Raw genomic sequence first — 20,407 nt, forward strand, 5'->3', positions numbered from 1 at the left:
AATATGAGTCCAGCTCCAAGATGTCTATGTGAATACGCCCTTTTCTCCAAGATCCTGATTTGCATTCTTCATAGCAGCAGAAGAAGCTCTGACAGTCTTTGCCATCCAGACACTCATAGACACAGGTATCTTCAAATTCCTGCCAGTACACAGAATTGTTTAAAGTGATCATTGCAGGTGGTGGTGGCCTCATGTCGAGGAGAGAATAGTTCTGTAGGCAACAAGAACAACACAAAAATCATCATGAAATGTAATAAGAATAGCCTGAGGTGAATCAAGCAATAAGTGCATGATATGTCTGTCTTTTAGATAAAGAGAATAATGCCATGCCCCTTCCCAAACACCCCCCATCACTGTACTGGACAGTTTGATCTTTGAAAGTTCAATCTGCCAATTCAATATTTGCAAATTTAATGCAAAAAGAGTACAGTGAAGTTTTCAAAACTTGCATATCTCAGATTATTAATGAGGGAGGCTGAACACATTTTCAAATGCGTATTAACCATTTCAAGTTTCTGTTCTTCCTACTTTTCAGTTGATTGGGAGTAAATATGTACATGTTGTATATAAACCCTTAAATGTTAAGCAGTACATTTCAAATGTAGAGAGATTAATTTTTTTCCATAACTAGTAAATACTAAAAACTATGCTATATAAGAATGATGAGAGAATCTTCTTGTTCCATGTAATTAACGTAAAAAATTAGCTTTTAGTGTGTGATTGCCAGACACCACTTGTCATATCAAGAGTCACAGCCAAAAATGTGTACAATTGGAATATTTTAATTTCTACTTCCCAAGCTCTCCTTCTGATGTTGAAAAGTCAATGCAGGGCAGGTAAAGGAAAGGGAATGACTTACGTTCACTCATAAATGAGAGGAATGACTCTTAAACTTGAGAAGTGGCTTCGAATAGACTTGTCAATTCCTAAGACACTTGCTCGAGTTCTTCCAAATAACTATGAATTATGTATTAAATTGAAGTCTGTCAAGAGGATATATTTCTAAATTTGACTGAATAATGTGAAAGAACTAAAATTCATAGTAGCCTTTCTGCTTTAGTTTTATTTGTGCTGGTTGAACTGAGAGACTGAAGTGTGCCAGTGAAAGTGGTGGAGGCTGAAATCAAGGGAGAAGTGGATGAACAAACCCAGTTCTCAGCTGGCTAGAGCCTTTGTCCCTTGCTAGGAGAGAGACCTTTCAGAATTCATTCATCTTGAGTACCTCTTATACAGTTGGTCCTGCAACATGGATTTCAACAGTGCAGATCCCCTTACAGGCAGATTTTTTTTCAATAAATACAAGCCCAGTACTACAAATGTATTTACTTTTCCTTATGATTTTCTTAATAACATTTTTCTCTATTTTATGTTAATGTAAGAATATAGTATATAATACATGTAACATACAAAATATATGTTAATCAGCGATATATGTTATTGGTAAGGCTTCCACTCAGCAGTAGACTACAAGTAGTTAAGTATTTGGGGAGTCAAAAGTTATACATGGATATTCAACTGCATGTGTTGGGGGGTCAGCACCCCTAACTCCTGCTTTATTGGGTCAACCGTATTTCTTTTGAAGGTCAACTGTAGCTTTACCAGAAACAATTGTTACAAGGAAACTTTGTTACCCTTTCTTTCTACTTATGGATGTTAGTTTGAATATGCCATAACTGTCTGGAGTCAAAAACCAGAGAAAAGCAAGTAAAAGTGTAAAGCACGCATCATCACAGCTGGTAGCCTTTTGGGGCATCGTTTTAATTGAGAAGTGTCTGCGTGTGTGGTTTAACCTAAAGTGAGATGTCCTGGACCACATGTTCACTAAGCATTGCCTACTCCACACATAGAAATGGCCACTCAGGAGTGTCATGGTGCAGCCTTCTATCTTCCTCCACAACTCTGGACAATGGACAGAAACAAAAGCTTTATTGTTCCATAGGCTCTACTGTGGACACATGTCTAGGTTAATGATTCTTAACCCTGAGTGGATATAAAAATTACCAGGGGTGATTTGCTAGAAAAAAATATATATGGTCCACTGCATTTGAGGAATCTGCATCTTTCTGGCAAGCTTCAGTCGGAAAAATCTGCCTTTATTAAATAATAATTGCATGTGTGTTCTGATAGTGTTCAGTCAGATATTCATCTTTTTATTTTGTTTAATAATAATTTTTTATTATGTTATGTTAGTCACCATACAGTATATCCTTAGTTTTTGATGTAGTGCTTCAACCCTTTGTGCCTGTGTAGTGACACAGAGATGAGAAGCCGGCCATTACTGGCAGGACAGGCCTAAAGGAAGATGTTGACAGAGAAAAGGCATCAGAAGGCTCTGAAGGGGTGGGGACAGCTCACTAGAGATCTAAAGGGTGACAAGAGGAGCTGCAGGCAAATAAGCAGCAAGGTTCTGGGGGCAAGAGAAATCCCTATTTCACTTCTTCATTTGGCAAACTAAAAACTCATCGTTGAAACATATAAATAAGCCTGATCTAATAATTAGCAGAGTTCTATTTATACCTTTATAGCTCACTGTTTTGAAATAAAACTAATTGCATTTTATAATATTGCAATAAAACTTAGGATGCTTAAAGCCCTAGATAGCCATATGATAAATTGTTATACTTTTTAAAATGCACACCTCTCATTTGTTATCAAAATTTCAAACTGTGCTCAAAATGGAGATTTTAATTAATGAGTCCTCAAGGTCATCTGCAGCCAAGCAGGATCCAGGACTCACTCTTGCTTTGCCTGCATGTATAATGCAGTCCTATGACTTCCCTGGAAACGCTATGCTTCCCGGATGGCAGGTACTACTGCACATATGAAGTGTTAGCCTTGCAGTTTACAGGTTAGGAAACTGTGGCACAGTGATGTTCAGACAGCTTGCCCCCAAATGCACACATGATTGTTAGTGGGACCTGGCTCCTGTCCCTCATTGCTCAGAGGCTGCTCATCTCTGTGACTGTTGGTGATAGCACCCCTTTAACTAGCCTACCCCTGTGATTCTTTCAGAATAGAATTGGATGATAATTGTCAATGTCTTCCATTCCATTCATCCAACCTTGGAAAATTCCCTTTTTCTTTGGCTATTTTATGAACTTTTGTTGAAGATCTCTCTGTGTCTTCTCACCTGGCCTAGAGCCCTTTCTCTCTGAATTGTTTTTCTATGTACTTTCTTCAAGGTCATTACACTTTCCCTCTTGAAAAAACCAAACAATTCTTGCAGCTTTGTGAAAATTTCTTTTTTCTCTATGTTAAACGATTCTTTCTTTTGGCAGTATCTTTTCTATATCGAAGATGTCAATATTTCTTCTTCCACTCTCAACCCCCTGGCTGGGTGTGATGATGTGCTTTCTGGGCCGCAGGCTATTTGTTGTGATTTGTCTCTGTTACAGCATCCCCACTCGCAATCCTTTCCATTACTTTTCAGTCTGCTGCTATTTGGAAGCATTTCCTGGCAAATCTGTATGTTCTCTATGGCTTCCCACAGCTGTAAAAGTGGTTTCACCACTCACCTTCTGTCAGAACTAAAATGATACACTTGCAGAATATAGATAACCAAGCAGTCTCCTTGAAAAAGCGTGTTGAAATGCATTAAACATGAATTACTGATCAGCAGTTAGAAAACCATGTATGGGTGTGCATAAAGCATTCGGTGTAATTAGTGAATTGATATGTATAAAGGGATGCCAGTAGTTATATATAAATTTTGTTATACAATAAAAAGGTAGTCCACATCAGCAATTTTAAAACATTTCTCCACTTTTTAGTTTATTTATTTATTTTATTTTATTTTAATTTTATTATGTTATTTATTTTATTTTATTTTATTTATTTTATTTTTATATGTTATGTTAGTCGCCATACAGTACATCATTAGATTTTGATCTGGTGTTCCATGATTCATTGTTTGTGTATAACACCCAGTGATCTATGCAATATGTGCCCTTCTTAATACTCATCACTAAGCTAACCCATCCCCCCACCCCCTCTCCCCTTTGACACCCTCAGTTTGTTACACGGAGTCCATAGTCTCTCATGGTTCATCTCCCCCTCCGATTGATCACCACATTCATTTTCCCCTTCCTTCTCCTAATGTCCTCCATGCTATTCCTTATGTTCCACATGTAAGTGAAACCATATGATAATTGTCTTTCTCTGCTTGACTTATTTCACTTAGCATAATCCCCTCCAGTTCTACCCATGTTGATGCAAATGGTGGGTATTCATCCTCTGATGGCTGAGTAATATTCCATTGTATATATGGACCACAATTTCTTTATCTATTGGTCTATTGAAGGGCATCTCAGCTCCTTCCACAGTTTGGTTATTGTGGACAATGCTGCTATGAACATTGGAGTGCACGTGCTCCTTCTTTTCACTACATCTGTACCGTTGGGGTAAATACCCAGTGGGGCAATTGTTGGGTCATAGGGTAGCTCTATTTTTAACTTTTTGAGGAACCTCCATACTGTTTTCCAAAGTGGCTGTACCAATTTGAATTCCCACCAACAGTATAAGAGTGTTCACCTTCTTCCACACCCTCTCCAACATTTGTTGTTCTTTGCCTTGTCAATTTTTGCCATTCTAACTGGAGTAAGGTGGTATCTCAAAGTTGTTTTGATTTGAATTTCCCTGATGGCTAATGATGTTGAAAATATTTCATGTGTCTGTTACCCATTGGTATGTCTTCTTTGGAGAAGTTTCTGTTTATGTCTTCTGCCCATTTTTTGACTTGATTATTTATTTTTGGGCTGTTGAGTTTGAGAAGTTCTTTAGAGATCGTGAATACCAGCCCTTTATTTGTAGTGCCATTTGCAAATATCTTCTTCCATTCTGTGGGTTGCCTCTTTGTTTTGATGACTGGTTCCTTTGCTGTGCAGAAGCTTTTTATCTTGATGAAGTCCCAAAAGTTCATTTTTTTCCGAAAAGGTTCCCTTGCCTTTGGGGACATGTCTTGAAAGAACTTGCTGTGGCCAATGTAGAAGATGCCACTGCTTATGTTCTTCTGTAGGATTTTGATGGATTCCTGTCTCACATCGAGGTCTTTCATCTATTTTGAGTTAATTTTTGTGTATGGTGTAAGAGAATGAGTGAGTTTCATTCTTCTGTATATAGCTGTCAAATTTTACAAGCACTGTTTATTGAAGAGACTGTCCTTTTTCCATTGGATATTTTTTCCTGCTTTGACAAAATCAGTTGTCCATCGATTTGAGGGTCCATTTCTGGGCTCTATGTTCTGTTCCACTGATCTATGTGTCTGTTTTTGTGCCAATACCAGGCTGTCTTAGTCATCACAGCTTTGTAATATAGCTTGAAATCAGGCAACATAATGCCCCTAGCTTTGTTTTTCTTTTTCAACATTTCATTGGTGATTTGGGGTCTTTTTTGGTTCCATACAAATTTTAGGATTATTTGTTCCAGCATTTTGAAAAATGCCATTGGTATTTTGATCAGGATGGCATTGAAAGTATAGATTGCTCTGGGCAGCATAGACATTTTAACAATGTTTATTCTTCCAATCCATGAGCATGGAATGTTTTCCATCTTTTTGTGTCTTCCTCAAATTCTTTCATAAGTGTTCTGTAGTTTCTAGAGTATAGATGCATTACCCCTTTGGACAGGTTTATTCCAAGGTATCTTGTGGTTTTTGGTGCTATTATAAATGGAACTGATTCCTTCAATTTCTCCTTCTACGCTTACATTGTTAGTGTATAGATCTCTGTGCATTGATTTTGTATCCTGCCACATTACTGAATTGCTGTATGAGTTCTAGTAATTTGGTAGTGGAGTCTTTTGGGTTTTCCTCATAAAGTATCATGTCATCTGTGGAGAGAGAGAGTTTGACGTCTTCTTTGCCAATCTGAATACTTTTTATTTCTTTTTGTTGCCTGATTGCTGTTGCTAGGACTTCTAGTATTATGTTGAGCAATAATAGCAAGAGTGGGCATCCTTGTCGTGATCTTAAGGGAAAGGCTCTCAGCTTTTCCCCATTGAGCATGATATTTGCTGTGGGCTTTCATAGATGGTTTTTATGATATTGAGGAACATAGCCTCTATCCCTATACTCTGAAGAGTTTTAATCGGGAAAGGATGCTGTATTTTGTCAAATGCTTTTTCTGCACCAGTTGAGAGGATCATGTTGTTCTTGTCTCTTCTTTCATTAATGTGTTCTATCACATTGACTGATTTGCAAATATTGAACCACCCTTGCATCACAGGAATCAATCCCACCTGGTCATAATGGATGATCCTTTTAATGTGCTGTTGGATCCTATGGGCTAAGATCTTGGTGAGTATTTTGGCATCCATATTCATCAGGGATATCGATCTGTAATTCTCCTTTTTGGTGGAGTCTTTGCCTGTTTTGGGATCAGGGTAATGCTGGCCTCATAGAATGACTTTGGAAGTTTTCCTTCTGTTTCTATTTTTTGAAACAGCTTCAGGAGAATAGGTATTATTTCTTCTTTGAATGTGTGGTAGAATTCCCCTGGGAATCCATCAGGCCCCTAGACTCTTGTTTTTTGGGAGGTTTTTTTTTTTTTTTTTTTTAATCACTGCTTCAATTTCGTTACTGGTTATTGGTCTATTCAAGTTGTCAATTTTTTTCCTGTTTCTTGGTAGTTTATAGGTTTCCAGGATTGCATCCATTTCTTCCAAGTTGCTTAGTTTATTGTCATATAGTTGTTGATAATAATTTCTAATAATTGTTTCTATTTCCTTGGTGTTAGTCATGATCTCTCCCTTTTCATTCATAATTTTATTAATTTGGGTCCTTTCTTTTTTCTTTTGGATAAGTCAGAACAGTGGCTTATTGATCTTATTAATTCTTTCAAAGAACCAGCTTCTAGTTTCGTTGATCTGCTATACTGTATTTCTGGTTTCTAATTCATTAATCTCTTCTCTAATCTTAATTATTTCTCTTCTCCTGCATGGTTTAGGGTTTATTTGTTGTTCTTTCTCCAGTTCTTTAAGGTGTAAAGTTAGTTTGTGTATTTGGATTTTTCTATTTTTTTGAGAGAGGCTTGGATGGCTATGTATTTCCCCCTTAGGACCGCCTTTGCAGTATCCCATAGGTTTGGGGCAGAGGTGTTTTCATTCTAATTGGTTTCCATGAATTTTTTAAGTTATTCTTTGATTTCCTGTTTGATCTGAACATTCTTAAGCAGGACAGTCCTTAGCTTCTAAGTGTTTGAATTCCTTCCAACTTTTTCTTGTGATTGAGTTCCAGTTTCAAAGCATTGTGGTCTGAGAATATGCGGGGAAAAATCTCAATATTTTGTTGTTGGTTGAGACCTGATTTGTGACCCAGTATGTGGTCTGTTCTGGAGAAACTTCCCTGTGCATTCCAGAAGAATGAGTGTTCTGTTGTTTTAAGATGGAATGTTCTGTATATATGTATGAGGTCATCTGGTCCTGTGTGTCATTCAAAGCTCTTGTTTCTTTTTTGAACTTCTGCTTAGATGCTCTGTCTATTGCTGAGAGTGGAGCATTGAGGTCTCCTACTATTGAAGTATTATTATCAATATGTTTCTTTATTTTGGTTAACAGTTGGCTTATGTAGTTGGCTACTCCCACGTTGGGGGCATAGATATTTCCAATTGTTAGATCCTCTTGTTGGATAGACCCTTTAAGAATGATATAGTGTCCTTCTGTATCTCTTACTACAGTCTTCACCTTAAAATATAATTTGTCTGATATGAGAATTGCTACCAGCTTTCTTTTGAGGTTCTGCTGGCATGAAAAATGGTTCTCTATCCCCTCACTTTAAATCTGGAGGTATCTCTAGGTTCAAAATGAGTCTCTTGTAGAAAGCATATGGATGGGTCCTGTCTTTTTAACCAATCTGCAACCCTGTGCCATTTCATGGGAGCATTTAGGCCGTTCACACTAGGAGTGATTATTGAAAGATATGATTTTATTGTCATCATATTGCCTGTGAAGTCCTTGTTTCTATAGATTGTCTCTGTAAATTTCTGTTCTATGTCACTCTTGGGGTCTTCCTCCTTTTATAGAACCCCCTTAATATTTCTTGTAGGGTCAGTTTGGTGGTCACATATTCTTTCATTTCCTGCCCGTCTTGGAAGCTCCTCGTCTCTCCATCCATTCTGAATGACAGCCTTGCTGGATAAAGTATCCTTGGCTGCATGTTCTTCTCATTTAGTACACTGAATATGTCTTGCCGGCCCTTTCTGGCTTGCCAGGTCTCTGTGGACAGGTCTGACATTATTCTGATGTTCCTCCCTCTGTACATAAGAAATCTCTTCCCCCTTGCCAAGATTGTTTCCCTGGATCTAAGAGTTGTGAATTGTACTATTATATGTTGTGGTGTTGGTCTGTTCTCATTGATCTTGGGTGGGGTCCTCTCTGCCTCTTGGACACAAATGCTTGCTTCCTTCCCCAGATTAGGAGAGTTCTCAGTTACAATTTGCTCAAATATATCTTCTAGACCTCTCTTTCTCCACCCCCTCAGGGATCCCAATAATTCTGATATTGGAACATTTCATTGAGTCATTAATCTCTCTGTTTGATCCTTTCTGTTTTAATCTATTTTTCATATGCCACCTCAGTTTCCTTCTCTTCTATCATCTTATCCTTGAGTTCACTAATGCATTCTTCTGCCTTGTTTACCCTGGCAGTCAGAGTACCCAGTGTAGACTGCATTTCTTTCATAGCATTTTTACGTTTGGTCTGATTAGATCTCACATTTCTGCCCGTAGAGATTCTATATTGTCACTACTATTTTTTCTCAAGACTAGATATTGCCTTCATTTTTGTTACTCTGAAGTCTATTTCTGACATCTTGGTTTTATCCATGTCCATTAGCTCTGTGGCCAAGGCCACAGTCTCTGCTTCTTTTCTTTGCTGGGAGTTTCTCCTCTTAGTCATTCTGTTGAGGGGTGGCTGAGGGAATGTACAGAGTCCAAAGCATTAACCACAACCCAAGCAAGATGCATCTGTTTTATAGGTAACTTGGGGTTGCCGTCCTCTTGTTCTTTCAGCCTGTCTTCTGGGGGAGTGCCCTTTTGCACTGTTACTCATGCAACCTAGTTTGGGCGTAGTTGCCCTGGCCCCATGCAAGGGGGATGGGCTCAATGAAAACCGATTTTGGGGGGCTTTTGTTCTCTGGTAGCTTTCCCTGGGGTCTTTCTGTGTCTCTTCTGAGAGTTTGAGCAGAAGTGACCATATCCATACCTCTGACTCAGAACAGAGAAATCACCATCTGCTCTTCACTGAACTCTCCAGGCCACACTGTCTCCGTTTCTGACTGTGCCGCTAAAAACTGCAATCTCCTGGGTTGTGCGCCTCATAGCAGCACTCCTAGCTGTCTCTCCCAGCCCAGGCAAGTCTCTGTCCTTTGTGCTTCTAAAACTGCAAGCCACCCCCAGTTCGCATGTGTGCACCTGTAGCTTCCAGTTTCAGTCTGGGGGGCTGCCCTAAAGTCCTTTCCCTGCTACTACCAGTGTAAGAGTCTGTGCCTGGTCCCTGTTGTGGGAGGCTTTTGCCTTCCTGGTGCAAGTTCAGGGAGGCTTCCTACCCTTCTGTTTATCTTCTGATATCTGCCCACAGAATCGTGGCTCCCCGTTTCATACCTCATGATCAACCACCAGAGATATTCTGTTTGTAGAGATCCAGATATATCTTCTTACATCTCAGGCTGATTTCGTAGGGGTTCAGAATGGTCTAGTAGATTTCTAGCTCAATTCAGGGGGCTGGTTGAAATAGGGTCCCCTACTCCTCTGCCATCTTTTTTCACCCCCTATTTTGTATCTCTCTCCATTTTTCAATAGTTAGAGTCTTACCTCAAGCCACATACTAAAAATTCAGATGAATTAATAATTTAATGTAACAATATTGTAAATTGTTGAAACTTAACCACTATTTATAGAGCTTAATTTCTTCATATTTCAGTTTTCTCATCAGTAGAGTGGGTTTTTTGAAGATAAAATGAATTGATACATGAAAACAGTTAAAACATAGTGTCCAAAAGAGTAAGTGCTCAAAAGAAAGTGAGGGGGGTTAGACCATTCTGAGCAAGAGGTAGAGACCACAAAAGTGAAGGCTGATACATTTTCAACAGGAGATTTAAAACCATGCATATGGAAATAAGCACAAGAAATGACAGTGACAATATTGCCATAAAACTTAAATAAAACTACATAACAAAAACATATTAATATCCTTAATTTTCGGTATGTGATTATATAAGTTTTATGTTTTATAAAATACAAAATATGTAATACATAGTATAAATAACTGGAAGATTGCTACTTTAAAAGAGTTAAAAGAATAATAAGTTAACAAGGTTATATAAAAAATTTTTCATAAAAGCCAAAGACACAAAAATAATTCACAAAAACAGAAATGCAAATAAAAAATAAGCAAGTGAAAATATTCAACTTTATCAATAATCAAAGAAATGCCAAAGTAACAGTTTGCAAAAGCCATTTTTCTGTTTTGCTATCAAACCTAATACAGGGAGAGTTCTGGGAGCTGAGTGTCCCACACTGCTAATGGAGCCAAGCAGCCCTTTTGGCCCAGCCATTTTGCTTCTAGGAATTTATATTAAGTTAATAGTCACAGGTTTATACAAAATTGCAGTGATAAGAATATGCATGAAAGTGAGAAGGTGTGAATTAGCCCAGTTTCCAGCCAAGGTTATCTGCGCATCAAACATGAACATATAATGCAATCATTAAAATGATCTTATAAAATAATATTAATAACATAGAAACTTATTCATAACATTTTGAGTTAAAAAACAGATATATGCATGTATATGCCAATCCCTAGGTAGAAGGATTATGATTAATATTTTCCTTTATTTTCCAAATTGGATATTTAAAAAGTATACACATTTTTAAAGGTGTTATGTATGTTACTCATTGCTCTTCAATACATGCATACATAAAACATAACATATCATTCAACCTTAGTTTAGTAAGAGTTCTCAGAAATATTTGCACCTTCAATGCTATACATACGGAGGGGGCTTGTAGACTTATTCGTTCATGAATCCATCTTGAGGACTCTGGATGTAATAACTACGGGAAAAACAGAAAAAAAAAATAACCAGAAAACTTCTGTGGAAGTCTGCATCATAGATCACCTTAGTTAAGAGCAATCTTTGAGGTATGATTACATCAATCCATGTCACTAGTAGGTGAAGCTGAAGAGGTGCATTCAGGTCATACTCATATCTTCCAAATATCTCTCTTGTTTTTTTGACATCTTATTGAAGTAGCTATTTATATAACATTGTATAAGATCCTTAGGAATAAGGATAATTTTTACTACACCCCAGAACAATAGAATACTCATTCTTTTCGAATGCACACGGAACTTTCTCCAGAATAGACCATATACTGGGTCACAAAACAGGTCTCAACCGATACCAAAAGACTGAAATTATTCCCTGCATATTCTCAGACCACAATGATTTGAAATTGGAACTCAATCACAAGGAAAAATTTGGAAGAAACTCAAGCAGTTGGAAACTAAGAACCATCCTGCTCAAGAATGATTCAATAAACCAGGAAATTAAAAATCAATTTAAACAATTTATGGAGACCAACGAGAATGAAAACCCAAGGGTCCAAAACCTATGAGACACTGCAAAGGCAGTCCGAAGGGGAAAATACATAGCCATCCAAGCCTCACTCAAAAGATTAGAAAAACCTAAAATGCAGTTTTTATATTCTCACCTCAAGAAGCTGGACCTGGAACAGAAGAACAGGCCTAACCCACGCACAAGAAAGCAGTTAATCAAGATTAGAGCAGAGATCAATGAATTAGAAACCGGGAGCACAGTAGAGCAGATCAACAGAACTAGAAGCTGGTTCTTTGAAAGAATAAATAAGATCAATAAGCCACTGGACAGACTTATTCAAAGAATAGAGAAAGGACCCAAATTAATGAAATTTTGAATGAAAGGGGAGAGATCATGACCAACACCAATGAATTGGAAGGATCATTAGAACTTTCATCAACAGCTTTATGCCAATAAATTAAACAACCTGGAAGAAATGGATGTCTTCCTGGAAACCTATAAACTACCAAGGCTGAAAACAGGAAAAAAATTGATTATTTAAACAGACAGATTGAAGCAGTGATCAAAAACCTCCCCCAAAACAAGAGTCCAGGGCCTGACGGATTCCCCAGGGAATTCTACCAAACATTCAAAGAAAAAATAATACCTATTCTCCTGAAGCTGTTTCAAAAAATAGAAACAGAAGGAAAGCTACCAAACTCATTCTATGAGGCCAGTATTACCTTGATCCCCAAACCAGGCAAAGAACCCACCAAAAAGGAGAATTACAGACCGATATCCCTGATGAATATGGACGCCAAAATTCTCAACAAGGTCCTGGATAATAGGATCCAACAGTACATTAAAAGGATTATCCATCATGACCAAATGGGATTCATCCCTGGGATGCAGGGGTGGTTCAACATTCGCAAATCGACCCGTGTGATAGATCATATCAACAAGAAAAGAGTCAAGAATCATCTGATCCTCTCAATCGATGCAGAAAAAGCATTTGACAAAATAAAGCATCCTATCCTGACTAAAACCCTACAGAGTGTAGGGATAGAGGGTACATTCTCAATTTCATAAAAACCATCTATGAAAAGCCTACAGCAAATATCATTCTCAATGGGGAAAAGCTGGAAGTCTTTCCCTTAAGATCAAGAATACGACAAGGATGCTCACTTTCACCATTATTATTCAACATAGTACTAAAGTCCTTGCAACAGCAATCAGACAACAAAAAGGGATAAAAGGTATCCAAATGGGTAAAGATGAAGTCAAACTGTGTCTCTTCGCAGATGACATGATACTCTATATGGAAAACCCAAAAGAATCCACCCCCAAACTACTAGAAGTTATAGAGCAATTCAGTAATGTGGCGGGATACAAAATCAATGCTCAGAAATCAGTTGCATTTCTATACATGAACAATGAGACTGAAAGAGAAATTAGGGAATCGATTCCATTTACAATAGCACCAAAAATCATACGTTATCTCGGAATTAACTTAACCAGAGACGTAAAGGACCTATCTTCTAGAAACTACAAATCACTCTTGAAAGACATTGAAGAAGACACAAAAAGATGGAAAAATATTCCATGCTCATGGATGGGAAGAATTAACATAGTTAAAATGTCTATTTTACCCAGAGCAATCTACACTTTCAACACCAATGACATTTTTCAAACAGCTGGAACAAACAGCCCTTAAATTTGTGTGGAACCAAAAAAGGTCCTGAATCTCCAAGGAATTGTTGAAAAGGAAAAACAAAGCTGGGGGCATCACGTTGCCGGATTTCAAGCTATACTATAAAGCTGTGATCACAAAGACAGCATAGTACTGGCACAAAAACAGACACATAAACCAATGGAACAGAATAGAGAACCCAGAAATGGACCCTCAGCTCTTTGGGCAGCTAATCTTTGACAGAGCAGGAAAAAACATCCAGTGGAAAAAAGACGGTCTCTTCAATAAATGGTGCTGGGAAAATTGGACAGCTACATGCAAAAGAATGAAACTTGACCACTCTCTCACACCATACACAAAGTTAAACTCCAAATGGATGAAAGACCTCGATGTGAGACAGGAATCCATCAAAATCCTAGAGGAGAACATAGGTGGTAACCTTTTTGACATCGGCCACAGCAACTTTTTTCATGACACATCTCCAAAGGCAAGAGAAACAAAAGAAAAAATGAACCTGTGGGACTTCATCAAGATAAAAATCTTCTGCACAGCTAAGGAAACAGTCAAAAAAACTAAGAGGTAGCCCACAGAATGGGAGAATATATTTGCAAATGACACGACAGATAAAAGACTGGTATCCAAGATCTACAAAGAACTTCTCAAACTCAATACAGAAGAAATAAATAATCAAATCAAAAAATGGGCAGAAGATATGAACAGACACTTTTCCAATGAAGACATACAAAGGGCTAACAGACACATGAAAAAATGTTCACAATCATTAGCCATCAGGGAAATTCAAATCAAAACCACACTAAGATAACACCTTACGCCAGTTAGAATAGCAAAAATTGACAAGGCCGGAAATAACAAATGTTGGAGAGGATTTGGAGAAAGGGGATCCCTCTTACATTGTTGGTGGGAATGCAGGTTGGTATATCCACTTTGGAAAATAGTGTGGAGGTCCCTTAAAAAGTTAAAAATTGAGCTACCCTATGATCCAACAATTGCACTACTGGGTATTTACCCCAAAGATACAGATGTAGTGAAGAGAAGGGCCATATGCACCCCAATGTTCATAGCAGCATTGTCCACAATAGCTAAATCGTGGAAGGAGCCAAGATGCCCTTCAACAGATGACTGGATGAAGAAGATATGGTTCATATATACAATGGAATATTACTCAGCCATCTAAAAGAATGATTTCTCAACATTTGCTGCAACATGTACAGGCCTGGAGGAGATAATGCTAAGGGAAATAAGTCAAGCAGAGAAAGACAATTATCACATGGTTTCCCTCATTTATGGAACATAAGAAATAAGAAAATCGGTAGGAGAAGAAAGGGAAGAAGAAAGGAGGGGTAAGCAGAAGGGGAATGAACCATGAGAGACTATGGACTCTGGGAAATAAACTGAGGGCTTCGGGGAGGGGGTGGTGGGGGAATGGGATAGGCTGGTGATGGGTATTAAGGAGGGCACGTATTGTATGGTGCACTGGGTGTTATGCGGAAGTAATGAATTGTGGAACTTTACATCAATAACTAAGGATGTACTGTATGGTGACTAACATAATATAATAAAAAATATTATTAAATTGAAAAAAAAGGATAATTTTTGCAAACTACCCTTCCACTACTTTTCCAGAAAATCTTTACCACTGGAACTCACCGATGTTTTCTTCTTAGTGGTAGTTGGTTTTCTACAACTTGAATAGTAGTTGAGGGTGGCGTACTCCATCAGAGCAGCAAAGACAAATAAGAAGCACACGGTCACAAAGAGGTCCATGGCAGTCACATAGGACACACGGGGCAAGGAATTCCTGGCAATGGTGCTGAGCGTAGTCATGGTCAGCACTGTGGTGATGCCTGTAGGGGGGATAGTTAATAAGTTGTAAAAGAAGCCATACGAAATGTCTCCACTCCAACAGTGTTTTATTTTTAGGTAAATCCTTCTTGACATTGCATAAATGTAATAATACTTTTAATTTTAATGTCTATATAATTTTGAAAGGAACATTTCCATAAAATTTTTATCATTGTCCATACAATAACATTAAGATACCTGAATTAAGTCAACACCTTTCAATTTATTCAGAAATTCTCAAACTGTTTCACATTTTGTCTTTTAAATATATTTTTAAATAAAGATAGTTTGCAGTCCCCCATACATTCTGTCTGTTCCACATCTCGCACTGTTATTCTGCCCAGATAAACTGTTTCCTTTCTTACTGTTTCTTTCTGCAATTTATAAACTCCCACCCCTCTTTAAGACCCAGCTGAAGTACCGCTCTTGATGAGGTGGCATTGCTTATAGCACCCCAGGCAGAGTAGATAACATGTGAATCCGCACTACCCTTACCTTCTATGTGCCTGGTTTCTGCATTAGCACAGAGCATTGCACATGTCTTTATAGTCTTTGCATGTCTGTCTCTCTGAATAAACTGTGTTATCATTACACGCAAAACTGTATTTTGTTCATCATTGCCTACCTGTCATCAAGCATTGTGCCTAGTACATTTTAGGCATTTCAATGAATGCCTCACATAAGAATGCATTGATTCATTGATTAATTAGTTAATTAATAATACTTAGTATTGGTCTGACTTTGACTATTTTATACACATGGGTCAATACTAAATATTTAAACAAAGACTGTGGGAAAGAATCAGAAAACATACATATGTGATGGATGGTTTAAAAGGAAAAACAAATTTAAAAAAGGAATAGAGGCTACTAAGCATGAAGAAGAATTAAATGGCTGGGTGATAATTATACAAAAGGAGTTAAGGCTAACTTTCCTCTAGATGAGCTCCTGCAAAATCAGAACCTGCTAGACCTGCTGGACAGGCAGGCTAGTGACATGGACTCTGGAATCATAGGAATATTGACATTAACACTCACTACTTCTGTGCTTGGATGAGAATACTGTAAAATATCCAGGGGGGCAGTAATACTTCACGATTGGGTAGACATGATGGATAAATGTGCATTAGTCCCACCTTTGCTGAGCCTCACAGCTCCTGTTTAGTGCCTCCCTGCACCTCCTCAGGAAGGTTGGCCAGAGCCAGTTGGAGAAGGAGGCTAACCACATAGGATAGACAGCTTAGCCATGTGTAAAAGGATATTGACCTGGAAGTCAAAGCCCTTAGCCTTGCTCTGGGCCTTCTCAGCATTTGGTCATGTAAAGTCACAACTTTCTTTGCGTCTGTTTCTTTAATCAGTAAGTGAAAACAGAATGCCAGGCTCTCCATACTGTAGGTGAGGGAAAAATGTTGTGTAAACTTGAAAAGTCTACACTGATGGCAGGTGTGTTTTTGTAAAAATAATGATTTTGTAATAAATATCCAATTTAACTTTATAAAATGTGGTGACCATGTCATGTCTACAGAATATGTAGGTAGGAATTTTTAACTAAATTTGGGGGTTATTAACCTCATTTTTAAAAATGTTTTTTTATTATATTATGTTAGTCACCATACAGTACATCCCTGGTTTCTGATGTAAAGTTCGATGATTCATTAGTTGCGTATAGCACCCAGTGCACAATGCAATACGTGCCCTCCTTACTACCCATCACCAGTCCATCCCATTCCCCCACCCCCCTCCCCTCTGAGGCCCTCAGTTTGTTTCTCAGAGTCCATAGTCTCTCATGCTCCATTCCCCCTTCTGATTACCCCCCCCTTTCTTTATCGCTTTCTTCCCCTACCGATCCTCCTAGTTCTTATGGAACTTAACCTCATTTCTTAAAGTTTTTTAATCTCATTCATTTTCTCTTCTCATTCTGGAACCCCAGTTACAGTTATACATCTTCATATTGTCCTACAAATCACTGAGGCTTTGTTCATTTTTAAAAATTTTTTTATCCCTCTCTTCTTCAGATTAGATATTTTATATTTTATATGATGGTCTTCAATTATGCACAACCTTTTTTCCCCTGCCATCTTCAATCTACTATTAGGCCCAGTTAGTGAAAATTTTCAATTCAACTATTATACATTTCATTCTAGAGTTTACTTTTTAATATACTTTACCTGCTGCGATTATCCACCTGTTCATTCATTAACATATTTTTCTATAAGTCCTTTAACATTGTTATAATAGCTGTTTTAAAGCTCATGTCTGCTGATTCAACACCAGATTTGTCTTTTTATATTGACTATTTTTTTTCTTGATCATGGGTCACATTTTCCTGCTTCTAAGAATGCCTAATAATTTTTTTGTTTCATACTCAATATTGTGGATGATACAGTACAAAGGTTATGAAGTATATTATCCTTTTTAAAACCATGTTAAATGCTTTCTTATGACAGTTAATTTACTGGTGGTTCTCCTTGATCTTGTTATGGCTTGGTTTAAGATTTATTTAGAGGGGGTCTAGAGTACCCCCCCCCTTTAGTCTAAGGAACAGCTTTTTCTGGTGTCCTAACCAAATATTCTGGTGTTAATTTCTCCACTCTTCTGGAGTGTAAATCTATTATCCTAAAGCATTTCTAGTATCTCTATCTCCTTAATGTCACTGTGGTGACAGAACTTTCATAGCTTCAAGTTATGCAGCCATTACTACATATTATACTGTTTAGAAGCTGATTTTTTTAAGTCATGCTTACTATGAAAGCTGTTATTTGCAATTGTGAGGTCATAACCCCAAGAATTGTTACTAAATTTGTGTTATAACTTTGCTGGATGATTTACCAATTCTGTTATCTATTTTCGATAAGCATGCAAAACTAACACTGATGGGGGTATGACAGGTTAGTTTATCTTGCTCAAACACTACTTTGTTGGTTGAACAAAGAATAAAGTAACAAATGCAGAAAAAAACACCATGTAATATGAGAGATTTGCAAGGATTTTGAAATTGGGGGAACTCCCTCTTTTCTGAAAAATATTTTTCAGGGAAAACAAACTCTATATTCAGTCTTATATATTACCTGTTTTCACAAATCAAAATATTGAAAGTTGGGTAATATTCCTATCATAAAGAAAAATTGATATAAAAATGTTGCACAATTCTAAAACCACTGGAATTTAGTGTTTTATTAAGAGGACTTTGGGGGTCAGAGGAAAATTCCTGAAAAGACTTTGAGCTTTAGGGTGTAGATTATAGCTGAAAAGAATGATCACTTTCTTGCTTGATGGTAAAGTTGCTATACACAATCAGAACTTTCGTTACGGTTATGTCTTCAGTCCTCAAAGTGTGTGAAAAGTTGTGTCTCTTTTACACTAATGTAATGAGACTTTTCAGTGTGTCAGATTCCCAGGTTGTGACTACATTTTTATGATGACATCATCCTTAGAGCATAGTATCAGATGATTGAATTGATTTGTTCTTAATCTCTAACCCAACATATTTTAAGTGGCACACTTGGAATTATATTGTCAGAAAGAAGAGTCTAATTTGACTACTTGAAACAATCTAAGCACAGTTTATGGAGCCTTCAAATTAGATCAATTACATTTGAACAAGGTCTCTCACTGGAAATATTTTTATGAATAGTTCTGTATTAATATTATACAAAATGGTGGGAGAGTTGAAACTCACCTAATGCTGTTCTTGCTGGTGTAGCATCTTTTTTGATCCAAAATGACACCCAGGATAAAACCACAGTCAGTATACAGGGAATGTATGTTTGAATAGTGAAGTATCCCATTCTTCTACTCAATTCAAAATATATGGTCATGACAACATAATCACCTGTAATAAAACATTGTCAAAAGTAAAACAACTTTCTTTAATTAAAACATAATTCAGGGAAATAATTTTGTTAAATGTATGACTTGGATAAAAATATACAACTACAATAAAGTCAAATTGTGAAAAAAGGTCAAAATGCTGGTGTTCTTAAACTTATTTTTTACAGACTTTATTTTATCCATGGCTGTGCAAGACATTTTACTGGTCACTGGAAAAGACACACAAACATATTACTTCATAGAGGAGACAGACATGCACGTCTATTCTGTGACAGACCGTTACTCGATGAGTATTATTGCTTGAATCCTTCTGTATGTTTCATGTTTAAAATCAAGGGTAACACAATAAAATCCACCCTCAAGCAGATCCATAGTCATTTTGCTTTTTCAATAGTAACAGAGCTATCATAAACTTTCATATATAAATTTGTGTAACAATTTTATATTTCTATTTTTATAGCATGATTTTAGCTTATCAACCTTGTATTTTATGTTTTATTTGATATTTTTATGTTGATTTTATCCTTTCATGACTCCAGCAGTTAGGCTGTGCCAACCCAGAAAACAAACAGAAGAAATCATTTTATGACATTCTACTTCCTCCTACTACAGCAAAGACACCCCATAAAAGAGTTGTTACTAGAGATTCCATAAAATTCTCTGAGGGATAGGAGAGGGTGCATGTTTAATACATTAGACATTTTATTTCAAAATCATCTCTATTTCTGTCCTTTCTGGGCAACCTCCCGCTGAGAGCATGTCTGTCCCCCTCCTCCCATTTGACCTTCACTTTTCAACATGCTGAACTCAGCCTTTTGGCACCTGAAACTCACCATGTCCAGACCTGAACTATCATCTTCCCCCACATCAATGCCTGCTTTTCTCTCACCAAAGCCAAGTCCTTCTCACTATGCAAGACAGAAATCCAGAAGCCACCTGTGACTCCTCCTTTTCCCTTCTTCAATTCCTGCATTGCTCTCAATTCCTTTCCCCACAAGTGCTAGATCTTATCACAGTTCCCCACCTATCTCCTAAAAACTAGCCCTTTCCCACTCCAGACCATTCTATGTCCTACCATCAAAAGGATCATTCTAAAACACAAATATGAGCCTATCTCTCTCCTTATAATCCTTCACCAGCATCTTGCTATTCTCATATTATTGTCATGACTTTATTATGGTCTATACCATTCTGCACGCAATGCCCCTTGCCCCTTGCAAAGGAAGTCTTTGCACTCTGGACATCAGAGTTTCCCCAGGTCCTCAAATATACCAAGATCCTTCCCCATGACCAATAAATCTCTTTTCATCTGCTTAGAGTGCTCTTCTTTTCCTTTCTCCTGTATCCCAATTATTCCATTCACCTTTGAATCTCAGCTTAGAAATCACTTAGTTTACCAGGAAGTCCTCACTGAGCCCCTCCCAACAACACTTATTAATTCATTTCTATAATTGCTAATATATTTTTTGGACCAATAAACTGGTTCATTATAGA

The 20,407-nt window shown here is 37.4% G+C and overlaps 1 protein-coding gene across 1 annotated transcript in view; it reads right to left on the reverse strand.

Moving 5' to 3' along the window:
* Nucleotides 1-20,407, reverse strand: part of GABRG3 (gamma-aminobutyric acid type A receptor subunit gamma3) — a 636,603-nt gene that overhangs the window by 72 nt on the left and 616,124 nt on the right. Inside the window, 4 exon segments of the mRNA XM_040642653.1 lie at nucleotides 2-211; nucleotides 10,986-11,045; nucleotides 14,889-15,085; nucleotides 18,762-18,914. Coding sequence (XP_040498587.1) covers nucleotides 2-211; nucleotides 10,986-11,045; nucleotides 14,889-15,085; nucleotides 18,762-18,914 — 620 coding nt within the window.

The sequence above is a fragment of the Ursus maritimus genome, unplaced genomic scaffold (assembly GCF_017311325.1).
Source record: "Ursus maritimus isolate PB19 unplaced genomic scaffold, ASM1731132v1 scaffold_27, whole genome shotgun sequence".
Classification (NCBI taxonomy): domain Eukaryota; kingdom Metazoa; phylum Chordata; class Mammalia; order Carnivora; family Ursidae; genus Ursus; species Ursus maritimus.